We start from the raw sequence: 25,130 nt of genomic DNA, 5'->3' as shown, positions 1-25,130 counted from the left end.
AGAGGTGAGGAGAGCAGGAGAAAAAAAGAGTGTTGACTAAAGATGAGCTCTGAACAACTGGAAAAGTACCACAGAAGAGGGAAGGGAGAAAGCATGTAGTGTTGTCTCCTTTGAGCAGAGACCAGAAAAGCATGTAGAATCTGTGTCAAAGGGCGTTCTAAAGAATGACATGGGCAAAAAATGGTGGGAAAATGAAGAACTTGGAGGCAGTGTATACAAAAGACAAAGAGAGAAGCTTGAAGAAAAGCATCAATGTGAGCTCCTGAGCTGAGGAGAAAACAATATCCAGAACTAAGAGCTGCGTTTTCTGGCTGATGTGATAAAAGGTAGAAACATCATAATCAGTGAAGACAGCTGGGAAAAAGCCGCCTTCAGTTACTGATAATGGCAAAGAGGAAGAAAGAAGACGTTCAGATGAGTGTGAAGAGCTGGAGGTTTCTATCTCAGAATGGGCTGGAAGAATAACAACGATTAAAATAGGAAACAAATGTCCACTGAAAAAAAAAACTGTTATTTTTAGAAAATAAATTCTATTTTCTTTCATATCAGAAAAGTTTTAGAAATAAGTTAGAAATAGTTCATCATCCATCTATTTTCTGAACCCGCTGTGTCCCTTTTGGGGTAACTGGGTTCCCAGAGTGTTGGGTTTAATCACCTCCATCAGGAAATTGTTTCTCCTTTTTCTACAACCATCTCTTCAATATCACTCATCTGTTCAGGATCCACCCCAAAGATGTGGTGCAGATTCCTCACCAGAATGTTCTTTGGCTTATGCCACCGCACTAAGTTTAAACGCTAAACCGAATGAGCCCTTCTTGGCTATTGCTAGACAACACAAACACCACAGACACCCAGCGTCTGCACGGCTATGCAGAACCCAGGGGTGAGGTTCAGCAGAACTTAGAGGAGCCCGGCCACTATTAGAGATTGGCATCTAAAGTAACAAACACTTGTTAGACCTGGAGTCAATTGGAGACCGGCGCCAATGAGAGACTGGCCACTGTTCTAAGATATAGGGGACTATGGGCTCCAACAAAATGAAGCAATTTCAGAGGCTGTTTTTTTGCAATACGGTCACTGTTGTGTTGGAACCAGACGACAAGAGTACACAGTGACTGGTCTGAGTCAGTCTGAGTCCTTGTTTCTATGATAATCACTTTCACCAATCAGGAGATGGCTTGTTGAATGTCCACACCCCTAGAAAGCGGATTACACAAAATCTGTCAAACATTTCTAGCTTTGGACGTGAGACTGCATACTTTTGTTGAGGCATCTGATTAGTCAGTTTATAACATAAATAACTTTAACTACAGAACAAATATGAGAAAAAATAAATATTTTCAAGAGCATGTTAAAATATGTCTCAAAGGAAGAACAGTTATTCTGACAAATAGATGAAGAAGTTTGTGGGATTTTGGCTTCTCAGAACCAGTGGGTACTTAATGTCTGGAACACGAGGAGAGAAGTGTAACTTAGTCTAGTTCTCACATGCAATCAGTAGTTGTAACCCATGGCTAAATACCATGTTTGAGATCGACAGGTGGATTTGAGTGGTGTCCACCAGTATGCGGTCGTTGTACTGGTTTGTTGTCAAGAGAGACCTGAGCCAGAAAGTAAAGCTCTCAATTTACTGATTTACCAATCTTCATTCCAATATTTGCTTAGGGTCACAAGCTCTGGGTCATGATCTGAATATAAGTGGCTGAAATGAGATTCCTTCGTAGGGTGACTTGGTGCTCCCTCAGAGATAGGGTGAGGAGCTCGATCACCTGGAGAGATCTTGGAGTAGAGCCGCTTCTCCTCCACATCCAGAGGAACCAGTTGAGGTGGCTCGGACATCTAGTCCGGATGCCTCCTGGACGCCTCCCTGGAGAGGTGTTCCGGACATGTCCCACTGGGCGGAGGCCCCAAAGAAGACTCAGGACACGCTGGAGAGACTACGTCTGTGGACGTTTGTTGTTGAGATTTTTGGATTATCTACTGAGTTCAACTAAAACTATAGAAAGGCAAGTTCAGCTTTCAGATCAGATCTGTCTCAACAGTTTAATCTACAAATGTTGCTAGCACAGAATAAAGTCGGAAAGGAAGTGCTGTGAGTTCATCAGCCCATGCAAAGTTATTCTGATCACTTTCCTCAGTCGCTCTCTTAAAACCCTGTAGATTAGAAATGCTTGACAATGAAAGAACTCATCCGTGGGACCTGGTTTCTCTGAGTCTGTGACAGTCACAAACCTAACCCAGTTTTACACTCCTAACATGAACAAAACACGCCCCACCATCACATCCTTCCATTAGTAACCCTTGGATTATTACTTTTGAGTAGAAGCAGCTCTGCAGAAATGACACAGCACTGGAGAGAGAAACACGATGACAATGCAAACCTGCAAGTCACTTTGTGTAATTCAACACTTCAGTGATGAGAGCAGACCTCAGACTGTACAAAAACACCAATCTGATCGATCGTCCTCCCATAACAGCCAGCTTAATCAGTCTGAGTGCTGAAGAAGACACACATTCCATCCATGCCCTCGACCACTTATGCTTCCAAGGTGCAGGCGTGGGTAGTAAACAGATATTTACTCACAGCATCCTCTGAAAAAGGCCCCAAATTTCACTCTGAAAAACAACAATTACAGACAAACATGAGAATTTGAATACATGAATACATTTTATTCAGTAAAGTGGATTAAAATCAGTTCAGCATCTAATTATTGTCCTAAAAAGGACAAATTAAACAAAAATAACTACATTTTAGTTTAATACAATAAATTCAGACAAAAACAGCAAACCAGAGCAAATACAGTCAAATTTTCCAAAAAACAAAGAAAACAAAACGTGATCTTAAAAAACAAAGCGGCAGTTCTAGCAGCAGCTTTGTGTCTTACGATTGGTTCTTATTGGTCTTAATGGGAGCATTTTTAAAGAATCACAGAACGACTCTGCTGTTAAAGTTCAGGTTTAACCAATGACTATACAAGAGAGCTGGACTGAGTGAGTGTGATCTCACCCACAGAAAAAAGTATACTTTCAGCTCCAACCAACAAAAAAAAATTCAGGTGCCATTTTTTTGTTTCTTGCCATCCAGATACCCTCTGGACCTTTTTGGCTTTTTGGAGCCAGTAGGTACTTCCTGTTTGGAATGCCAGGGGGGCGGAGTCACTCAGTCCAATTATCTCAGATGGTCATAGTGTTTTACAATTATATTTGCATAAAAGTAATCATTTGTGGGCCTCTAGGGGTTTGTTGATGTCACTGAACAGTTTTTAACACTATAAAGTTGTTATTTTTTCCTGGTAAATACTAATTGATCAGCTTTTGTTTGGTTCCTTTGGAAGAATTCAAACTTTTCTTGATGAAGGTTAATTTTTGTACCATTTGTCAATCATGTGGAAAGTGTTTTGTGAAAAATAAATCAAGGTTTAATTGCTTTAAATAAACTAAATTTAAATCAAATTGCAAACCAGTGAATCAAAATCAAATTGATTTAATACTTGTAGATGTGAAGAATGAAACTATAGGAAAGATGGGAAAAACATGCTGAAACAGGTCCAACTTTTTATGTTTTTATTTTTTTATTTTGAAGGCATGTTTTTCACTTCCGGTCATGTTGTTGCATTTGCGTTTTTCAGCGATATTTGAACTGTTTATTGTTAATCAAATATAAGATAATTTAAACAATGTAGGCTATTAGGTTTATATAATTGTATCATACATCAGTACAAAATAGATTTTGAATTTTTAAGCCAACATCAAGTGAAACTGAAAGTTTTTCAACTTAAATTCAAAAGGTTTAATTTTGTAACTTTGATTTTTTTTTTTTTTTTTTTTTTAAGGAACACATATTCTTTAAAGTCATACAAAAAACAGTCGTTTGACTGAATATTTGATATTTTGGGTAGTAGGCTACTCTCGATAAATGTAATATTACACATTTAAGTGTACTCTTAACATTTTGCTTAAAAATTCTATTTTACGAGGTGTACGTGAAGGCAACATCAAACTCAGGCGGCGTCTTTGAAGTGGGCTTCACCGCTCCCTTTCAGGTACTTTTTAAGGTTTTTACTCACATTTCTTTACCATATTTGAAATATAATTCAATATTTCTCTTTGAACTAACATGAAATATTGTTATCTTAAATCTTTATCACAAATTAAGGACATTAATCACAATAAAAAAGACCTGTAAGGGTCGATTTTTTTTCCTTCTCTCCGTCAGTTTTTTTGCGATTTTAATTAATTTCCTAGTTTTCGGTTTACTATTTACAATGAAAAGAAAAAAAAACTAAAACTTAAAAAACTTAAACTCAACGAAATGGGATTTTGACGTTTGTGCTCTATAAAAAGCGTTTTTTATTTAAAATGCCGATTGAAGTGGAAAAAAAGAAGAAAAATAGTAAGATAACAGCTGTAGGCTGTTTTCTTCACTTTCTTTTCTGACTTAATGTCATCATAAAAAGGCAGGATGTTCATACCTGATAATTAGGAGATTCTTTTGTAAACCACAGTTTCAATATATATAGAAAAAAACAGGAAAAGTAACGTTTTCTATAAATACTGAAGTACGAATAAACACCTTAATTTAGAAAAAGGATCTTTGTAGGACGTGACTCATCCACCTTCATCTAACCCTCTCCTCTTCATCGTCCTCCTTCACTCCAAACACCCTCATCTTTTCCTCTACATCCATGAACCTCCTCTCTGGTCTTCCTCTCTTTCCGGTAGCTCATCTGCTTCCCTGCATTTATCTCCAGGACATCTAGCATAATCCTCTCCATCCTGATCGCTCCCAAAGAGAACCTTCGTCTCTGCTTCCTCCAGCTCTGCCTCCTGTCTCTGCATCAGTTATTCTGCATTAATGTAGAGTTGGAAATGTGTTGTTTTTCCGACTTTCATGTGTGTTTTTTGACTTGGACGGGCATTTTTCTATCATTAGAACAACGTTTCTGTAAGTTTGTGTTTATCCCCTGAGAGACATCAACCCATCAGTGCAATTGGCTCTAAAATGAGAGCAAGGGTCACACATTTGGAAATACAAACTCAAAAAAGTTCTGTTTTAAAGTCATTTTCAATCAAATGAACCCTTTAACACCTGAGGCGTTGTCTGTGACGCTTAAACACAAAATCTTTAACATACTGTAACTTTTCAACTGTTAACACGACCAATATTTGCTAAACTCCAAAATAACCTAAAAAACTTAATAAATCCCAAAATAGTCCAAAAAGCTAAAAGAATGACTTAAAAACGTTCCACTTTGCTACACTTTGACTCCATACAATACAAAGTAACGACTAATCTTCTATTAAATTAGTTGTTAACTATTTTAATAGTCGATTAGTCGACTAATCATGGCAGCCCTAGTTTACAGTTTTTTAAAATTTAAGTTTAAAATGTTCAAAAATTTTTTCAATGTGGTTTTTCATTCACTTTAAACTGACCCTGATCTGACCCCATAGAAATCTGCAGAGTAGGATTATGAATTAAGGCTGTGAAACTCCTCACTAAACACTTCTTACTCTTTTCTCACACAGACGTGAACGTTTTCACACTTTTGTTTAAACTCTTAAAGTTCAAACTTTCATAGAAAATATTAGTCCAGGACTATAGAATGAAAACACGATCAAAGATTCATGTAGTTGTTTAAACTGAACGTATTCTGTACAGAAGACAAGGTCAACAGCCAATCAGAGTGCAGAACACAACGCACTGTTTAAAAAAGAAATTGCAGTGAAAAACATCCAGTGAGATGGAGATATAGTCAGGGATCACTGTAACAGTCGGTTGTGATCTGAATATCTGATCTGGTCATTCAATGGATTTCCCTATAAAGCACAGGTGTGGATCTCCATCCCTCGAGGGCCGGTGTCCTACATGTTTTCCAGCCAAGCTGCCATAGAAGCTTCTTATTGGCTAAACACACCTGATCCAGGTAATCAGCAGCAGATAAGGCAGGATTTCTGGAAAACCAGCAGGACGTCGGCCCTCGAGGACTTGAGTTTGACACCCCTGTGCTATAAAGTGATGAAAATAGGGTAATGACACTTTTGATCACTTTTCAATCCCTTTTCTTTTTCATTGCAGACTCATGAATGACTTTGAGGAAGCAGACTTTTGGACTCAGATATGGCGTTCACAAAAACAACAAAGAAAGATAAAGAAGGAACATGTGGAAAACAAAAAAGAACAGAAGTCAGTAAAAAGCCGAAAAGTTCAAACAGGCCAGAGCAGCCAGGGGAAAAAGAAACGGTCCAAATTCAAAGAGGCGATGAAGGAGAGGAATGAGAAGAAGAAAGAAAAGAAAAAGAAAAGGAAGAAGTTAGAAAGAGAAGAGCATCAAACGGCTGCAGCATCAAACCCTCAGCAGGAGGAGAAGTTGAGGCCAGAATGTCGGACTCTTGACTTCATGGAGAAAAGCAGAAGAACAAAGAAGGTGCAGTTTGCTTCTTTCCCGCATTACATCCGAGTGACACGTCCCACATTCTCCTCATCCTCAACCAAAGAAGCAGAAGCTGTGAGAAGCTCTCGGAGCGGTCCAGTGCAGGACACCGACTCTCAGTGTCCCAGTGAGGACATCAACAGCCAGGATCTGTTCATCACCCAGAAGACCTTCAGGACGTCCCCCCAGGAGCTTTCCAGCAGCGAGGCTAGCGACAGAGCCGTCACCGCGTCTCCTCTGGAGTTCAACAACAACCGCCGTGAAGACCCGAAGGAGTCCGAGCCCAAAGCCGTCCAACCACACCTGGACGAGCCTTTTGGGATGAGCTCCTCCTCAGGCCAGCGCCAGTCTTTGGCAGAGTCCTCCACGCAGACGGAGAACTTCTTCACCTCTGAACTCTGCTCCTTCTTCAGCTTCTGCCAGAGAAGCCGAGCGGCTGAAGACTTAAACGGCCTGAAACCTCTGGATTTGAGTCTGCCGCAGAGGGTGAGGGCGAGGACAACCCTCTGTCTGACCATGAAGGCCTCTGGTTCCTCCACCAAAGATGGTCAGTCCAGCCCAAGCCCCCGTTTCCAGACCGATCTCTCGTTCTCCAGTGAGGAGGACCATCCCGGCTGCAGCAGCAGGAGAGAGATGATCCAGGTGAGAGCACATCTTTACTCTCATGGCACCTCCTGGTGGTTCTTTCCTGGGATTTTTCTATCTCCTCTTTAGAACTTGTTTGTTAAGAGTTCATAGAGATGTCTGGTCCTCCACAGAGCTATCAGATCTTCTACATAAGTGTGGTCTGGTCTAGAGCTGCCACGATCAGTCGATAAGTCAACAACTAAACGACTATTGAAATAGTCGACGACTAATTTAATAGTCGATTAGTCATTTCTTTAGTTTTTCAAAAAATGATTTTATCTCAAAACTAAATTAGCGCTGTAGTGCTAACGATGTCACAGGATGTTCTATGAAGGCTCAGGGACCATAACACGCCAACGGAGCTTTAAAGTGTACGAAACATAACAAAATAACATAAAAAAGTGTCCAGTGCAATATCTGCAAGGCAGAACTTGTGCTCCACAGAGATTCTTTTTTCTTAAGTTTTCAGCTAACATTTTTAGTTTCTTGTAAGACAAAAACTCATTTATGCACTTAAGTTCACTCTCAAGTGGAGACCCTGGTTCAGGTGAGCTTTCACACCTGCCAAACCCGGAGGAGCATCAGAGGAAACCGCTCTGCCTCAGCCTCCACTGACTACAGCCTCTGGCTTTAGTTTTTTTAACCGTTTGTTTGGAGTTCAGTAACACAATGACTTTTTGTTTTCAGGTCAGAGCTGTCCAGATGAAATTAAACAAACCCTTCTTTTTCAAGACAAAAGGGGAGAGGCTGTCTCCCCGACCCGAGTCTCCGCTCATGAAACTCTCTCAGGGCAGAGCCGTCAAGAGCCATAGGCACCGCTGAGGAAAGCAGCCAGCTTCTGTGTCGTCTCCAGCAGGTCCAGCGGAGCAGCTCAGATGTTTGTTCTCTGAGCTCTCCCAGCGTCAGTTCCTGTTCTCCTGCATCAAAGTTGTTCAGAAATATGTTTCTTCCTGTAGATTGTTGCACTTTCTCTTGTGGTTAGAGTAGATGTTAGAGCCGGTTTGCTGAATCCATTTCTCGCTGTTCGTTTAGCATTTTCAATATCAAATTCTCTGCTTGGTACTGCTGACTTTTTTATACATTAAATAATACATTAATATAATATGAATAAATATTCAAACAAAAACAGCTGTTATGTAACACACATTTATTGACATTAAAACATTTATTTAAACTTGGTTTGGAAGAATTTTTGGGCAAAGTCTGTAAATATGCAGAAGTGCTTTATCTGAGTTCACCCCAAACTGAGAAAAGAACAAAAAAAATCCAGTAAAAATACATTTCCATGGAACACACATGCAGCCAGGTCAGAGGGTCTAGTTGTGCCTGAAGAGCTTGATCCCCATCCAGCTCCAGAGGTGGAAGAAGACGTACACAGGGATGGTGACTGGCAGCAGCAGGCTGTAGAAGCACAGACTGCTGCTGCTGGTGCAGCCCTGAGGGAAGTTCTCGTCCACGGCTGCAGAGTAGAACAGACCAAAGAGCGACACGATGGGGACCAGACCCACCAGCACCGACAGGGAGAGCATCCTGAGAGCTCTTCTACAAGTACGCTGGCTACCGATCAGCACGGGAAACGCGGGAATCCTTTGTGTCACTGAGCTGGGGTCTGTGGCTCGTCTTTCCCTATGAGCCTGGCGTCTTGGGGGATCATATTGGGGATGCCATCGATGATGGGGTAGGCGATGCCGAGCTCCTCGTTGATCAGCTCGTTGGTGTCAGGATTGTACCTGGAAAAGGTGGAAGAGACAAACACGCTACATGAAGCCTTAAAAGTTCATGTGACACGATGGGAGATTGAGAAAAAAAATACTTCACAACTGATTCCTGATGTCTTCAAAGCAACAGAAAACAGAAAAATAGCTTCAGAAATAAGTCTAACCTCTCACATTATTTTTCACTGATGTATTAAACATGGAAGACATCATAGTTTTGCATTTCTTAAGGTTTATTTAGGCGCAGGTTTAAAAAAACAGTTAGAATTAAGGTCTTTGAACCCACTGATGTAAAATAAATGTTAAAATCAATTAGTTAACTAGAAAGCATTCATGCTATCTAACTAACAGGATACACAAAATATGTTAAATTAACAATGCCTCAAGTGTTTACTTTAATTAGGATATTTAATTGGTTAAATAAAAAAATATTTCAAAAATCATTTAAAAAAATTCAACTCCTCCCTTTTCCAAATACATAAATCTACTGTAGAAATTGAGCTTTAACAAAAAAAGTGCAAATTTTACTTCAATTCCCAGAAGCACCACAAGCCTACGGCAAGTCGAGAGGACAAACAATACATGTAAACGCAAAATCTAGGATACTTCTAAGACGTCTGTTCTTAAAACCTTTACGAAGATTCATGTTTTTGTGGATTTGACAGTGTCTGTGATTACCTCAGCGGCTTCTTGGACAGAGGACACACGAGAATTTCCAGCAGGGAGGAGTCGAACGGCGGCGGCACTTCGTCCTTCACCGCCGTGAAGCTTCTCACGGTCACCCTGGAGGCCGCCGGTGTCTGCTGCCACGGCGAGCGGCTCACGTGACGGTAAACACGAGCCGTTCCCAAAGCAAACCGGACTAAAACATCTTTAAACATGACCTAGCAGGGCCCAACTGACACAAACACAACCACAAGAACTATTAGACAGGAACATCCGGTTTTTGTGTGACCGAATTAAGGTCCCCTTCCGGTGGATGTTAGTAAAAAGGTTCCGCTGAAAAGCAATGTTTTAATTAAAAAAAAGAGTAAAAAAAACATAAGAAATGTTGGTTTCAGATTTTTATATGAGACGTGTATCAGACAAGCGTATCTGTTTTAGACAAAATAAAATACCGATCACACTTCTAGGGTTTATAAATGTGACCACAAGATGGCAGTATGGCTTCGTTTTTCATAGTTAGTCCCTAGACTTAATATATATTTAAGATGTAGCCACAGTGCATGAAAAAATAGAATTAAAATGTAACTATTTATTTAATAAACGTTAAAAAAAAACATTTTTACAGTTAGTTTAGCCATTTGTAGGATTTGTGTTATAAAAATCATAGTTTTTTACTCAAGAAAAAGAAGAAACAAACAATTAATCCAAACATTGAACTTGTAAAATAATAATACAACTAATGTAGTAGCATTGTTTGAGGTCAATAGAATAGAACAGAATATAATAAAATAGAATAGAATAGAATAATATAATTTTATTGTGTATGTTTTATTTTTAAATGTGAAGCGCTTTGAGTTGCTGAGAGTATGAAAGGCGCTTTTATAAATAAAGTTTGATTTGATTTGATTTGATTTGAATAGAAATTGTATTACATACTTTACAGACATGAGACACACAGAAAATGTAAAATACAAATAAACATATTACATTTATAAAATTATAAACTGAATAATAACAGTTTCTCCAGATTGGGGACTAGTAATGAAGAGTGCTGTGTCTGATGTTGATGAGGGTTAGAATTTTTTCATACTTTAAAGCTTCAAGACTTCAACAGCAGTTTCTGTTTGTTTTACACGGTCAGACCTCCCTCAGATGTTGTGAACATGATTTCCCAGCAGGTTAAAGCTTTGCAATATTAAATGTTGTTAGTCTGCTACCAGCAGGAGCTGAATGCGTTTATTAATCCATATGGCGGGAGTTGCTGTTCTGAGACTCTCTTGGCAAAGGCCCGAGCTTGCCAAGAGAGTCTGTAATATATCACACTGTCAGTAGAGGGCAGTCCTGCTAAGACATTCTTAGTTGCACAACAGAAACGGCTGTTTCCCATGTCTTATAGTCTGAGATCTGACAAACTACATGCAACAAAGTGACACAAAACAGTGAAAATAATGATTTTCTCTACACGGAAAACATCAGACTCCAGATTTTGTTGTTTCTGATTTGAAGTAATCAATTTCTAGAAAAAAAATACTTTAAAAATGTTCCTTTGATAGCAAGACCTCTTTAAAAATGTTTTTTTTCCCCTTAGCATTGATAGCAGCTTAAAAAAACTCTGACGTCTCTCATTTCCTCTGAAAATCTGACAGTCTTCTTCAAAGAATCTTTGCAGGAGATCTTTTCTCTGTACAGATCATCTGCTGTATCCGGAGTCATATTCTTGTCATTTAAATTTGATTAGTTTTCTACAAAAGAAAAGTCCCCATCATAAACCACCACCACCGTGTTCGTCTGTCAAGATGCTGTGAAGAGTTTTGTCCATTTTTTCTTGTTGTGTAAGTTATTGATGTTCTCTCTGATTGATGGGCTGCAGTTTTCCCATCTTCATAAAAACAGTGAAGGCCTCTCTGGAGACTGCAGAGCTCCCGTATCAACCGGCAGCTTAAATTTGGCAGTAAAGTCAGTGTTTCTCTGCCAGAGCTGTTAACTAACCACTTTGAGATTTCTGGCTCTGATCAGCACATTACTTGAACTGGACACACTTTCTTGGTTTCATCCATGAGGCTTGCAGCTCACGAGTTTGGGACCTCTCAGACAGACAGACAGACAGCGGCGGTTAATCCCTTCAGTGGCGTTGGCAGCAGAGCAGACGGCCTGATGCTGCAGAACAACCAGCATCTTTTATCCTGATTCATCCCTCATGACGCCCACACGTCTGCTGACCTTTTCAGAGCGCCTCACCTTTACATCAAACTCCTCAGGGACCAAAGTTTGGAGCTGATATAGATGTTATGGCAGATTCAACACTCGGAGCTGCTGTCACAGACTTCCACTGAGTCACCATCGTTTCATCCATATGTTCCTCCTAAAACAAACTATGAGGTTAAGCTGAGTCACTTACATGTATAGAGTCCAGGCCATCATTAGATCTTCTTTTTTATACTTTTTCTTCGTCCTGTTTTAACTTTCAAGTTCATAGAGTTGTAATAGAGAAAGTTTATTTTGATCATGGATCACATGTTGCTCAATATAAACACAAGAATTTAGTTGGAGTATTTTGTTTATTTTTGTGACCTGGTTCAGTCTGGTCAAACATTGATGATAACTGTTTGCTCAACTAAACGGTGGAGAATATTTAGAAAACATATTTTTATGTTATGTTACTCTGTTTTTGTTACTCCCCAAGGTACAGAGCCCCTAAATGGAAATTGAAGAAAAAGAAATTAATTTTACAAAAATTGAAAAAATAATAACAAAAAAGAACTCTGGTTAGTATCTGGTGCATATAAATTAGTAATCAGAATTTTTTTAAGCCAATTAAAAAAAAAAAAAAGTTACTATCTGGTGTGCACCAGTAGCTAACCAGATTTCTCTTACTACTTTAATTTGTAGAAAAACAAGTTTTGGTTAGTAACTAGAACTTGTTTTTATTACTTAATTTTTTTACAGAGCTCCAAAGTATTTTTAGAAAAAAAGCGTTTTACTTCAATTAAAAAAAAAAAAGCTTTGATGTCCCTTTAGGGCCTCCGTACCGAGGCAATAAGCAGCAGAAAAAATACTTTTTTGTGTGTGTTTTTTTTTTGGGTAGTTAAAGGGTTAAAGTTGTTAAAATTAAAATAGACAACTACTATTAAACTGCAAGTTCTTAAAAACTTGGATTGGTGCAGCAAACTTTTAATACATTTAAAAATAAAAATGAGATAATAAGAACTTTTTGCTTTTGAGTGCAGAGTTATTTTTGTCAGTTTTCCTTCAATGACAGTAAACCCGTCACCAACATTCACACTGAACACATTATAACTGACTGTTTGACAGAATAAAGCCTGAGGTGGGACCAGCACGCCAACCAGGAAGTGCAACAAGGAAAGACAATAAATGGTTAAATAGACAAATAGCTCAGTAAGGATTTGCTCTCTGTAATTCTGTCTGGCGTGCAAATTAAACGCAGATCGTTTTGATTAGTGTCCTGAGCAACCCCGCCCCCAGACACGCCCACCCCCTTCAGTGAGACATGATTAAAACTGAAGATTACAGCATTAAAATGAAAGCTGTGATAAAAAAACAGTCATTAAAAATGATGTGATGGTAAAAATCAGAAATTTACAGACTTCATCAAGAACTCATATTTCAACATAAACTCTTCCATTTGATTTCAGATGTGAACATCAGCATTAGAACCTCACACATTGGTTTTATTTCTGCTCTGCAGGGCTGGTGTCACAGTCCAAACACACTTTCTGCTCAATTTCCATCAAGTTCAATTCAGTCTAACTTCAATTGATTAGGAAAACCAATTTACCAAATTAGTTTGGTTTTAAATGAAATGTTCCAAGTAATTACTAAGTGAATGAAAACAACAGAAAATAGATTGGACTTACTTTCTCAAACCAAAAAAGTATATACATATATATATATACATACATAGATGTTGACTCTAAAGGGCTTATATCATGCAACATAACTTTGAGCTTTTAAGTGTAATATAATGTTCATTCCTCACATAAAACAACCTCAAAGTGATATTTTGATCTATTCAGGCATCTGAGCATTCGTCTAAGCCTGCGCTCTGAGAACCAGCCTCTTCCAAGTCCTAACCCACAAAAACAAACAGGTCCTCTTTACAGACTGTATACTCTCTGGACAGCCAACATTTGACTGAGAAATTCTCCCGAGCTGCTTTCAGTGGAAGATGTTTGGACTCCATAGAAGCTTACTCAGGATTGGTGACAGTAGTTGCGATAGAGTTGTGACTCTGACCAATTCGGACCATTCGCTGTCGTCTGGCTCCAAATGGCGGCGCCATTTAAATTATGAGAACCCGGCGACTGAATCGGCTTCATTTCGTTGAAGCTGGAGGTCAGACCTTGTCCAAACGGTTTATGATCCTCACATTGTGACGTCACAAAGTGAGGAAAGTGATAAAGCATTTACTGTTATACTGTGTATACAAGCAAACACGTGAAAACATGGGCTTCCGTCGCACATTTATTAGTGCTCAGGTGAGTGTTTGTGTTCTACTGTGGTGGTTGATAGAATGGAAAGAGAGGGGAGCCCCTGGTCACCTCAAAACAAGATCTCACTGAATGGAAGGCAGCAGTGATAGTCAGGGCCCCCAGACACCCACATGGGATAGTAGATTAGGAACCAAACCCCAGTCACCCAGACCGGGGCCAACAGAACCACCACAGGGCCCCTAGTCCAGCCAGAGAACAGCCCTGATGGGAATTTTTGTTTTTGTTTGTGCGATGATTTGATTGGTCAGAGGTCAAGGGGCAAATAACGTGACTTTAATTGGACTAATAACAGCCTAACAGCAACACAACAGCGCGTCCAACTGATGGGTCAATCAGAACTGACTTCACCACACCGGGATGCTGTTACTTAGAGAGAGTTACTCTATTTTTCATGAGGAATTGAAGTCTTGGTGAAACAATAAGAAAACCTCGAGGAGGCGGGGCTACCACTGCAAACAAGGCCGATAATCAGGTATTTATTTACCTGAGAAGGAGAGTCTGACCGTGGATTTAGTTTGTGATGGAGGCAGAATTAACTCTGACAGCTGATTTGATTTCCTCTCTGTGGTACTTGTGGAGTCGAGAAGTGTCAGTGAAACACTGGAACATTTCCATGTGTATTTCGAGAATGTGGGAAATTGTTTTTCTGGGAGAAAGTACAGAATAATTTTGCTTCTTCTTCCTCCTCCTCTGCTCTCTGACTTCCAGTAAAGACACCAGAGCAACAGCTAATGCACCTGACTGATGGACAGGTCTTCAATTACTCCTCCACGGTCACCTGGCAACAGTGTTAACGAAGTGCACCATTCAATTAGGTCTCAGTGGTTTCCGAGCAGAAGGCTGAGCCAATGAGGCGTGAGGAGAGGTTGAGCCGCGTCGTTAACGCTCCCTCCAAAGCTTTAATCATCGGCGTGGACCTCATCCTGGAGCAGACTCACAACTCGGTTGTGTGTCACGGTTTACAAAGTGAAGTGTTTATGGTGATTCCCTGAAAAAAGGATGAAAGCAGACCTTCAGCTTCATAACAGTCATCCAGATTCCTCCTCAGTGAAGAAGCAGCTTCTTCTTAAGGGAGGGGGCAGGAAGGGAGTGAAAATGAGTGGGATGGATAGAAGAAAGTCCAGTATATTTTTCAGCTGCCTAACGAGAGACGGTTGCCCGGAGGTGATAATTACAGCGTCCTCAGAGGTTGCAGAGGGCCGCACTTCTGCCCTCAGAGCATCTGCACTACAGAGGACAAACTGCCGCGGCGAGGGTTATTATTCTGTCTTTTGGGCTTCAGTACTCCCACAAGAGTTAAAAAAATGTTCTGAGCCTTTACACCTTCACAACCATCCACTCAGACTGGAAGAGCTTCTTTCAGGGGTTTGCTCAGAAAGTAAAATAGGATTTTTCCTGTATAAGTGCATGAAAAAGAAATTCATCCTTCATTGTAGGAACACAAAAACTTTCTCGTTAATAAACACACAAAAAAACTTTTATTCCTCTTGCTTAAAAATCCTTTTTATTCCATTGAGGTCTTCTTTGGGGAGTGACCTAGATTTAGTTTGGCTTTAGTGCTTTGATCACAGAAAGTACACAGAGGAACTTAAGGTGAACTCAGAGCTCCTCACAACCAGGAAATCCAAACCAAACCGGAGTCCAGTTTCTGTCTCTGCTGTCATCCCTCAGTTCTATGCTTGGACTCGGTTTAGTGAAACGTTCAGATTCTGTCTCCACATTTCAGTTTAATCCATCTGGTTAGGAATTTAGCAAAGATTTTTATATCAACTTTGAGAAGCGATTGGTCGGTGAGATGAACAACAAACTGGATCTTTGCCTGGTTTGTGTCTCTGTGAGATGTGAGGGTGCATCCAGACTGGGAAAGTCCGTTGGTTTGGATCGAGTCCACTTATTCGCTTTGGGTTGAGTCCTGGAGATTACATTTGGTCTGTATTCAGACACTAAATGGGGCGTAACACACAGAAAAAGGTAATCATAGAAGAGACGTGTAAAAAATATAACATTTGATTTTTAATTTTATAAAGTATATTCATTTTATGTAATTCATGCATTTTTAAGTTATATTGTGAAGCTGAGGCTCTGCCTTACCTGGCTGCACGGATTTAGAAAATTATGTGTGAAGAGTCACTTAAAAATACTATTAATAATGATGAAAACACTAATGGAGCATTTCAAGTACAAAGCTGTCAAAATGTGTGTTTTGTGAAGATGTGCATAAAGTGAGAGTGGTGAGAGGTTAATGACAGCAGGTTGGTGCATTATTAGATAGAAATCCCATAAAGTTCTTCAGGAAACCTCAAAGTTTGAAGAGGTTTTATGAGGAACGGAAACCTCTTGTTAGTCGGTAATGAATGATCCAGTTGCTGGGCAGAATCCAGCCCTTTTTTTTGATGAAACTCCTTCTGAATGTGTTGGATTTACTTTTATTTTTTGCTAAAGAATAGATAAATGCTGCAGGTTGCTATCGTCTGAGCTTTTATTAACTTGATTTTACTGTGTTAAATAGAGCCGACGATACAAACACATCTGGAGGTCACAGAGGATGTATGTTCCTTCTCAGAGCCATCTGATTGTGTCTGCATGGATGCGTTCTCCTCTTAAACATAATAAAACCCTTTCATAACCAGATCGCTGTAAATCCATTACACAAACGGCCGTGCCTCCAACACCGGGCTCTTGTGTTGGGAAACATAAATCATCCTTAACACCCTCTTTCATTCCGTTCTCCCATCGCTGACATGAGTTACGTGCATGTGTGTGTGCATGCAAATGCTGGCTCGGAACAGTCAAGGGGAGAATAAAAAGCAGTATTTCTGGGACTGGTGACAGCTGCATGCACAAAGTGTCATTTTGTGTTAGTGTCATGATGCAGACGTTGTGCAGAGACGTTTCATTCTAACATCCTGCACCTGGGAGGCTAACGGGGAATCACTGCAGGTACAGGAACACTCAGGTGTTCCAGATCGTGTTCTGCTGTTTCCCCTGCAGGTAACAGATTATTTTAGCTCACCAGTTCTGATAAGATGATGGAATTTGTCTCTGTGGCGATCTGATGCAGAGGAGGTCATCCTCACCTGTGCAGGTGTGACACCAAGAACAAGATCCCACCGGGTCACCATCAGCACTTTTAGGTCAGACACGTTTTGGGAGGACGTCTTCACACAGGTTTGAATTTAAAAGAGTTCTGTTGCTGTAGACTGAAAAAACGTCTTTACATATTTTATAGGTTTTAAAGTCTCACTCCAACTATATTTATATCTATTGTAAAATCATTCCTAGGAGTCTTTTGATTTTGAATATTTTTTTTTTTTTTGCCAAAACCAAAAATCGTATTGTTTTCTCTGACACAGTCTCTGCAGAGCAGCAGGAGCTCATTAAAAATTCACCTCTAGGTTGAGGTGGGAACATTGGTGTGGAAGTTATCCTAACTAATTTCCCATCAGCCTATTTGTTTTCACTCTCTCCTGCTAGCATATAGTGGAATAAAGTGTCGCTAATGTTAGCCCAAGCTAACATTAGCGACACTTTTAGCAACACTCTCTCCCACTAGCATATAGCAGGAGAGAGTGTAGGAAAGATAAAAAATGTTAGTAAAATTGTAGCCATTAAGTCACACAGTTCTGATCCAGATTCCAGCTCAGACGAGGAAAACAAAGACGCTCATGGATCTATTTGTCTTCTAGTGGATGAATCAGAATGGAGTTTTGACTCAGCGTTTTTCCTACGTCACAAATGTAATCTTTTCAAAACTCATTTTTCTTTGTCCTGAAAAAAATCTAAATATCTTAATTCCACTTTTGAGTTCTTTCCCTATTGAAATGCCACAATGTTAAAAACACCAAAAACTACATTTTTATCAGCGTAGGTTTTTAAGCTTCTTCAAGCTCTTCCATCATTTCACCTGTTCCATCCATTCCAACAGGTCCCCTCCAGGATGCGAACCAGAACCGGTCCAGTACCAGGACCCAGAGCGTACAACTATCCTCACTCAGTACCGGTTCAGATCTGGTACTGTGTTCAGTACCGTGTTTGGGTATTGGTACCAGCCATGTCCCAAGGTCCAGTCTGTGTCTGGTACTGCATCCAAAACCGCGTCCCAAAGGTTTGCAGACCCTTGATTTTATGACCAGCCAGCACGTCAAAAAGCAACGAGTTGGGGAATTTATCATTTTGCATGCCTTCAATAATTTTTAGCTGTTTTTGTCCCAATTTTTAAGGGTTTGCTTGAAACCCTTTGGTCAGTTTGACTTCTACCTCATTAACTCGGCAGTTTTGTCAAATGATCAAACTTGTAAGCTTATATTGTAGTTTTCTTCCTCGCTTTTTTGCTTCGTTCACATCGCCTTCGGCAGACGTCTTCTTGTAACCACTTCCATAAAAAAGTAAACACGTGTTTTGGGTTTCTGCGTTCAAAACTTTTGCATTCACCCGTTGCTGTGCAAGTTTTTAAAACTGTTTTCAGGCAGTCCAAATTTAACATGCATTAAAAATCAAACCAGCTTGAACTTTGACCAATCAGGGACTCTGATTTGATAGGATTCCCATTTGAGTCATGGAAGTACCTACCATCTGAAATGGATCATGAAATTAATAACTGTGGTTTGTGCTCGGCTGGAATTTGATGTGTTTTATATACCGGAATAAAGCTGTGAAAGAAAAAGACAGTCACCAAATTTCACACCAAGACTCTTCCAACTGTTGGTACATGATTAGTATTGGAGGCAACAGACCGATGTGAACACTGTGCTGAAAGTGTTCAACAAGTTTTTTTTAAAGTGTTCCCTATTTAAGGTTATTTAAATTTCAAGAAGTTATTCAATAGTTTATTTCTGAATGTTCTTTGATTTTTTTTCTTTCAAGTTCATCAGCTCATGTTAATATTGTATACTACTCCATTTCTTTCATGTTTATGCTTTATTTAAGTGTAGAAAAACATGTAATAGTTCATGAAAGGAGCGTTCTCACCTCTCCGGCTAAAGATTTTTACTAAACGTTCTATGAACACAACAAAAGGAAATCTCACAAAAACAGTTTTGACATCTTCGGATTTTATTTCCATTACTTATAAATATGTGGTTTAAGTACACTAACAAAATAGCTTGGACATTTTCTTCACGAGATAAAGTAACTTCTTCCCAAAAATTGAGATACTCTTCAAAGTTTCAGGATCTACAAGCCTGAGCCGTGAAAGGAAGTCGAGGTAAACGCCATGGTTTGGTTTGAGCTGCTACACAGTAGCCGGCAGAAGAAACGGCGCACAGCTCCAGACCTCCACCAGTTACACCGCCGAGGGGCTGGAAATGAACACTCCCACTTCTCAACCGTGATCGGAGGATTCCTGCAGACGGCCGGGGAACATGTGAGGAACTGAGTCAGTAAACGAGGATGGGGTGTAACTTTTGGAGGGCTGAAAATGTGAAGAAGACAAAGAGACCAATATACAATCAGCATCACACCCTCACAGGTGAGGGATTAGGTGACAAAACAGCAAACCACTTTCTGAAGCCTGATGCCGTTCCATCACATATGCACAAATGAAACCCCAAAACTCCAAACTCCTCCGGGAGGGGAGCTGTGAGAGGAGCAGGGACGGGAGCTGCACTCTGTGTGGTGAACGTTGAAGTTTTCTTTTTCTCAGAGTCTTGAGAGAAATTCTACTGCAAGTTGGAGGAAAAAAACATTTTTGAACACACTTTTTATGTATTTGACCTAATATTTCAGCTATACTGACCTCTGAGAGGTCTCACACATGTATTCAGGCAGAAATGTTCTGAAATCTGGTTCGTTCTCAGGAGTTTGAACAAGAATCATCATCATATAAATTCCAGCAGCAATTTCTATGGCGTTAAATTTCTGCCCACGAGCATCTATTAAACTCAACGCACGCAGGGAATGTTCCGCGGGCGCAGGACAAGGTGCTTACACACCGGCCGCACCTTCAAGAACGTGGTAGTAAAATGAATTATTTTAGATGTTCCCATTTTTAGAAAATAGAAAATGAAGCAAACGCAAAATGAAAGTTTAAATTCATTTTCAAAGAAAAGTATTCAATCACAAGGTGGGGAAAACACAAAAAAGAAGAACTCTTAGAGAATGAATTTAAACGTTCATTATGGGTGGAGCGGAAGTATTTTTGAGTCAGAAATCTTAAAATATTTCATTTTAAAGTTCTTTGTGTGTTCGTTCCATTTTCGATTTATTTGTAGCACAAATAATTTATCTGTTTCTCTAATATTGTTTAGAAAATTATATAACATTTTTATTTTTATTTTATTTGTTTATATTACTTTGAAAAACGAATGATACACAGATCCAGTTATGGTCCTAGCAATGGTAAAGGGGCGGGGCCAATAGAAAAGTGGCCAATCACACGCAGGTTTCCATTTTTTTTGGTTTATTTTAACATGAATTCAGACAGGAATGTCTCCACGAGCGGGTAGGACTACAGGAGCGCTCATGGAGGCAGAGCTGTACCTGTGGAACGTTCATTGCAAGCGTGGACTTTGACATAAATGTATCATTAAATGTATCTGACATTTTTCTGGCCACACTAGTAACCAACACAGCTGTTTGTCACCTGCAATGAACACATAAGTGATTGGATAAAAGCTAAAATAGTTTTCCATGGATTAGGAATCTTCTCAATCTGGCTCAACCAGCTTACAAACAGGAGCAAACAAACAAATAAATAAAACTGTTGGCAGATTTAATGTTTAGAAAAAGAATTCATGGATGCTTATTGGTTCTAGTGTTTGTGTTCTTTGATTTATTGTAACTTCAGTAGATTCTGAAGGATAAGTTCTGAGAATGTCAGAAAAAGTATTTAAACTTATCAGAAAACACAAATCTGAGGGAAAATGAAGTTTTACACTAAAGCTAAAATAACGTGTTTTTAGAAAAACGACTGTAAGTAAAGTCCAGTTTTACTATATCATTTCTGTGTTAAATTATTCATTATTCATTTAATTAGGGAGGTAAACATACATAAACTTAGAGTTTTTGCAGGTTTCCTTTTTTACTGGATTTAGTCTGATTGTTTTAGCGTTTTCCAGCCTTTAAATATCCTGTTATGTTATTCACCTTCATTATTTTCAGAGGGAAAGACTCTTTTTTGCTAGTGATTGACCACGTAAAGGGTAACCAAACAGGGAAGTTGGAGGTTGACTCCACCCACAACCGAAATTTGAAAATCCAGTCAGAGTTCTTGGGGAACAGTGCGGTTATCATTACTGGAGCTGCAGATCATGACGTGAAACTTGAATGGTTTGACCAATCACAAAATTCAGCTGTAGTACCTCATTTCAACCTGTAGGGGGCAGCACACAGACGGCTTTTGACAATATTTTAAAGAACTGAACAAGTTTATTTTATTTTTGTCAAAATTTGGCAACCAGATAGCATTTTTAAAGCCATATTTATAGAGGTCACCAGACAAGAAAGGGTTGGTTCCCCTAAAGCTCAACAACAAACAGCTCAGCTGAAGGCAGTTTCATATTTTCTCGTGTAAATCAGGAACAGACTTCAGGGGAAAATCTGTTTGTTTTCTAAAATCTGATGTCTTGAAACCTTTGTGGTCCAGGGAGGTTAAAGGTTAAGTTCAAAGCTGCGCTGGCAGCAGTGTGGACTCCAGTAACGCTGCGCTCTAAAGGCTTCCCGCACTGCTGCAGAGAAGCTGACCCTACCATCATCCTGGAGTTTGCAGGAGAGAAAGCTTCACTTCCAGGATGCCAACTTTTGACTTTGACAGCTTCAGTTTAGCTTCCGGCTGCAAACATTTCTCACATTTTCTGTCAGGAACTAAACTGGGAATCGTTCAGCTGTGGGACCAGTTTGAGAGGAAACCATCAGGCAAAGGCTTTGACTGTGAGAGAGAAGCTAAAGGAAGGTCCTTCAGTTTACAGCTCATGAATTGAAATGTTTCTCTGGAATTTCGTTCTGTTGCCAACTGCAAAAACAGGCCCTTCAGAAATAAATCAACATTTATCCTTATTTGTCATATTTTTTTTTTAAAAAAAAAGCAAAAATTCTGCCAATGATGTAGAAAAATCTTTTTACCAAGAAAAAAATTCTAGTCACTAAGATGCTTTTTCTTGATAAGATTGTTTTTTCTTGCAAATTAGAAAATACTGTATTTTTCGCACTATGAGGCGCACTTAAAAGCCTAAACTGTTTTATTAAAAATCAGCGCCTAAAATCTGGTGTAGCTTTTGTGTGTACCGAGTTCCAAAATCTGTACAAACATTTTTAAGTGCAGCGTTGCAAACTCTCCACTTGATTGACTGTCAAATCATTTCTCGCTGCCACAGGAGCGGCGAGCGCTCGGATGGTCACGCTGTGCACATTTGAGGGTCACAGGTGCTCTTCTAAAACAATGTGGATGGCGGTAAAGTTTACCACATCTCAAGTTACTGCAGAAACTCACATTAGTGCAACGAACACATAAAGATCAGCTTTACCCGGCCTGCGTCATTACACGCGCAGTCCTGAAGACACGGATGATTCGTCTGACAGCGTTCAGGAGATGATCATGTTACTGATGCATGTGCTGAAATTGAGTTTTCCTCCGCAGGTGAAACTACAATATAGAACACGTCTGATTTTGAGCGGTCCCTAAAGTCTGCACGGCAGTGTGCCGCGCACCGCGCAGAGATCCAGCCAAACTTTACGCTCGTGTTTGTCCAGTATGTTTCTTGTACGAGTCACTTGGATTAAGCGAAGTGTTTGATCACGCTCCACGAGGTTCCCTTCACGCCCTAAAACAAAGGTTCCTGGTGCCACCGGAGGAAAAGCGAAACAGAACGCTTCACTTTCACTTTGTTGTTGGATGTGATGGATGACAGACGGCGCACAAACTTTTACTGGGAGGCGAGTTATGCCTCCATAAGTGAAGGGATTGTCGACGCATTGGCTAAAAATTTGCTATAACTGTTTACTGGTGTCAAAGGATTATTTTAATAGTCGACTAATCGGGTCATTCACAAAGTGGATGTAATGCATCATTATCTTTAAGCTAACTAAAAACTAGAAATATAGCATTACCTGTGATAATGCTAGTGTGAATGCTGTAAGGTGAATTTGACCGTTGAAGATGCTGAAGCTGATCAGTAAAAACGCTGAAGTTGATAGTTGAAAACGCTGAATGTAATAGGCATCTAAAATATTAGGCTAAATTAGCCAAAACAGCTAGAATGCAACTGAAATATTAGCTAAACAACAAATTAGCCTAAACAACTGAAAAGCCTGTATTAGCCAAAATAGTTAGGATGCATTTAAGACATTAGCTAAACTCCAAATTAGCCTAAAAAATAAAAAAAAGCCTATATTAGTCAAAACAGTTAGCATGTAGCTGAAATATTAGCCAAACTCCAAAATAGCCTAAAAAAACTAGCAGAATGCCATTATGACTTTCAATTTAACTATACTTTGACTCCATACGACTAATCGACTATTAAATTAGTCGTCGACTATTTTAATAGTCGATTAATCATTGATTAGTCGACTAATCGTGGCAGCTCTACTGTTTGCCAAGTTTTCGTTAAAGCCTTCGGCATCATTGCTGAACAACTGCCCGGCAATGAGAACTGGCATGTTTAATTCAAACACCAAACATGTTTTGTTGGAGAAGATTGATCAAAGAGTGGTTTGTTGAATTGTGGAATAAAGTTAAATTTAACTCATTGTTTTGCTTCTGTTCCTTTTTTGCGCCTTATATAAAACACGGTGCGCCCTCTTCTTCCCTTCAGGGGTCGCCACAGCGAACCAGCTTTCTCTAATATTTCTCAGTCTGAAATATGCGATTCACACGGTGCGCCCTATGGTGCCGAAAATACGGTAAGTCAATTCTTCTTGAAACAAAGGTCTTTTTACTTTCTGTAGTTAAAGTTTCTACATTTCTGATGCTTGAAGCCACGACTGAGCGTGGTGCTTCCAGTTTGAGTCCAAACTACGTCAGACACATCTCACAGAAGCTGATTGGAGGCATCTATGATGGGTCATTTTTCTGTGTAATGATGCTGATATTCATCAAACATGAAGGAAGGAGCTAAACGTCAACATGAACTGAGCAGAATCTACTGCCTTCTTCCTTTCAGGTGTTCATGAACACATTTGATCAGCATCTTTCATTTCTGGAGGTCTGAGCTCCTCGTCTGCCAGCGTAGGGATTTCTTTAAAGGCCCAGATCCGCCTGGTTCCTTTGGGAAGTCCTGGCCTCAGCATCCAGCTAAACTCAGACCTGGCTGTGCTGCAGGTTTTTGCAAACTGATGCTCTTTCAATGAAATTAGTTGTGGAGGTGTTCTTCATCCTCTAACAGCATTACCCAGGTGTCAGAGCAGATAACGGGGGTTTTAAAACCTGCTTTGCTGGATGGATCACCCGCTCCGTCTCTGACCGCCGCCTCTCCTTTAAATGTAGTTTATTCCAAAGCACCGGCTGAAGCTTGTGAGGCACAAAGTTCCTGACGGTGTCTCTTTAAATCAAGCCGGTCTGTCAGTCTTCTTCCTGTAACGCTGTGGAAGCGGGCAGCTCCCGGGCCCGACACGTAACCTGCCGCCATCATTGGATTTGTGTAATGAGCTCAGCCGTTCGCCTGGCGTCTGAATCACCATGCATGCTGAGCTTATGATGGTGATTATGGATGAGACTGCAGGAGCTCAGACCCTGACGGAAGCAGCAGGATCCATCAGCGGCGCGTTGAGCAGGAAGCAGCCTGCTCCTGTGATTTCACAGGAACTCGTCACATTCCTCACTTTGATTGCAGTCAAGGAAATTTAGGAGCGTCTGCTCTATCTGCGTCTCAGGTCAGCGGCATAAAACGCTCATTAACTCACTGATGGTGCGTCGGAAGCTCCTACTTTATGGGCAGGTTGGAGCTAAGAATAGGTCCAGCTTCACTGACGTCTCTCTTTCCATTTCTCCTGAAGTTCACTGTGGAAGCACAGTCAGGATGTTGGTGATGGTCCATCTCTGGCCCGTGCAGTCCTGAATGGCCAGCTGGAAGGTGAACTCTGACTGTCTGCTCTGGACCATCTCCAAACAGCGCTGAGACTCGAGGTTCTGGATGGAGCCGTCCTGTAGAGAGACAGAAACGGGGATGATGAGTGACAGATGTTCAACCCAAAGCCCTGCAGCCTCAATGCTCTGCAGATGAGGGAGTCATGAGTCAGTGATACCT

General features: G+C 40.1%; 3 protein-coding genes across 4 annotated transcripts in view; 1 reads left to right on the top strand and 2 right to left on the bottom strand.

The window, feature by feature from the left end:
* Positions 1-2,873: 2,873 nt before the first annotated feature.
* Positions 2,874-8,170, top strand: LOC112141143 (eukaryotic translation initiation factor 5B). The gene is made up of 3 exons (XM_024264208.2): positions 2,874-4,043; positions 6,080-7,076; positions 7,749-8,170. The coding sequence occupies exons 2-3, from the start codon at positions 6,084-6,086 to the stop codon at positions 7,881-7,883; spliced, it is 1,128 nt and encodes a 375-aa protein (XP_024119976.1). The 5' UTR covers positions 2,874-4,043; positions 6,080-6,083; the 3' UTR covers positions 7,884-8,170.
* Positions 8,171-8,191: 21 nt separating this feature from the next.
* On the bottom strand, positions 8,192-9,740 carry zgc:162634 (uncharacterized protein LOC555881 homolog). Its single transcript, XM_024264209.2, has 2 exons — positions 9,455-9,740; positions 8,192-8,791 (listed from the first exon to the last, which is right to left on the bottom strand). Exons 1-2 carry the CDS (start codon positions 9,655-9,657, stop codon positions 8,656-8,658), a joined length of 339 nt encoding a protein of 112 aa, XP_024119977.1. The 5' UTR covers positions 9,658-9,740; the 3' UTR covers positions 8,192-8,655.
* A 13,493-nt stretch (positions 9,741-23,233) lies between these two features.
* galnt18a (UDP-N-acetyl-alpha-D-galactosamine:polypeptide N-acetylgalactosaminyltransferase 18a) overlaps positions 23,234-25,130 on the bottom strand; it is a 166,337-nt gene continuing 164,440 nt past the window's right edge. For both annotated transcript variants that reach the window (XM_024264210.2, XM_024264211.2), the window contains exon 11: positions 23,234-25,027. In XM_024264210.2, coding sequence (XP_024119978.1) covers positions 24,881-25,027 — 147 coding nt within the window. In that variant the 3' untranslated portion in view covers positions 23,234-24,880. The remainder of the gene's footprint in view (positions 25,028-25,130) is intronic.

Source organism: Oryzias melastigma, linkage group LG6, assembly GCF_002922805.2.
Source record: "Oryzias melastigma strain HK-1 linkage group LG6, ASM292280v2, whole genome shotgun sequence".
NCBI lineage: Eukaryota > Metazoa > Chordata > Actinopteri > Beloniformes > Adrianichthyidae > Oryzias > Oryzias melastigma.
Note: the sequence above shows the minus strand (reverse complement) of the source record. Positions and strands in the feature narration are given on the sequence as shown.

Excerpts from the sequence above, each read along its gene's own strand:
- zgc:162634 (XM_024264209.2), bottom strand. The coding sequence starts at position 9,657 with ATGTTTAAAGATGTTTTAGTCCGGTTTGCTTTGGGAACGGCTCGTGTT. Across the intron at positions 8,792-9,454 it reads CTGTCCAAGAAGCCGCTGAG|GTACAATCCTGACACCAACG; the intron begins GTAATCACAGAC and ends CACCTTTTCCAG.
- LOC112141143 (XM_024264208.2), top strand. The coding sequence starts at position 6,084 with ATGAATGACTTTGAGGAAGCAGACTTTTGGACTCAGATATGGCGTTCA. Across the intron at positions 7,077-7,748 it reads GCAGGAGAGAGATGATCCAG|GTCAGAGCTGTCCAGATGAA; the intron begins GTGAGAGCACAT and ends TTTTGTTTTCAG.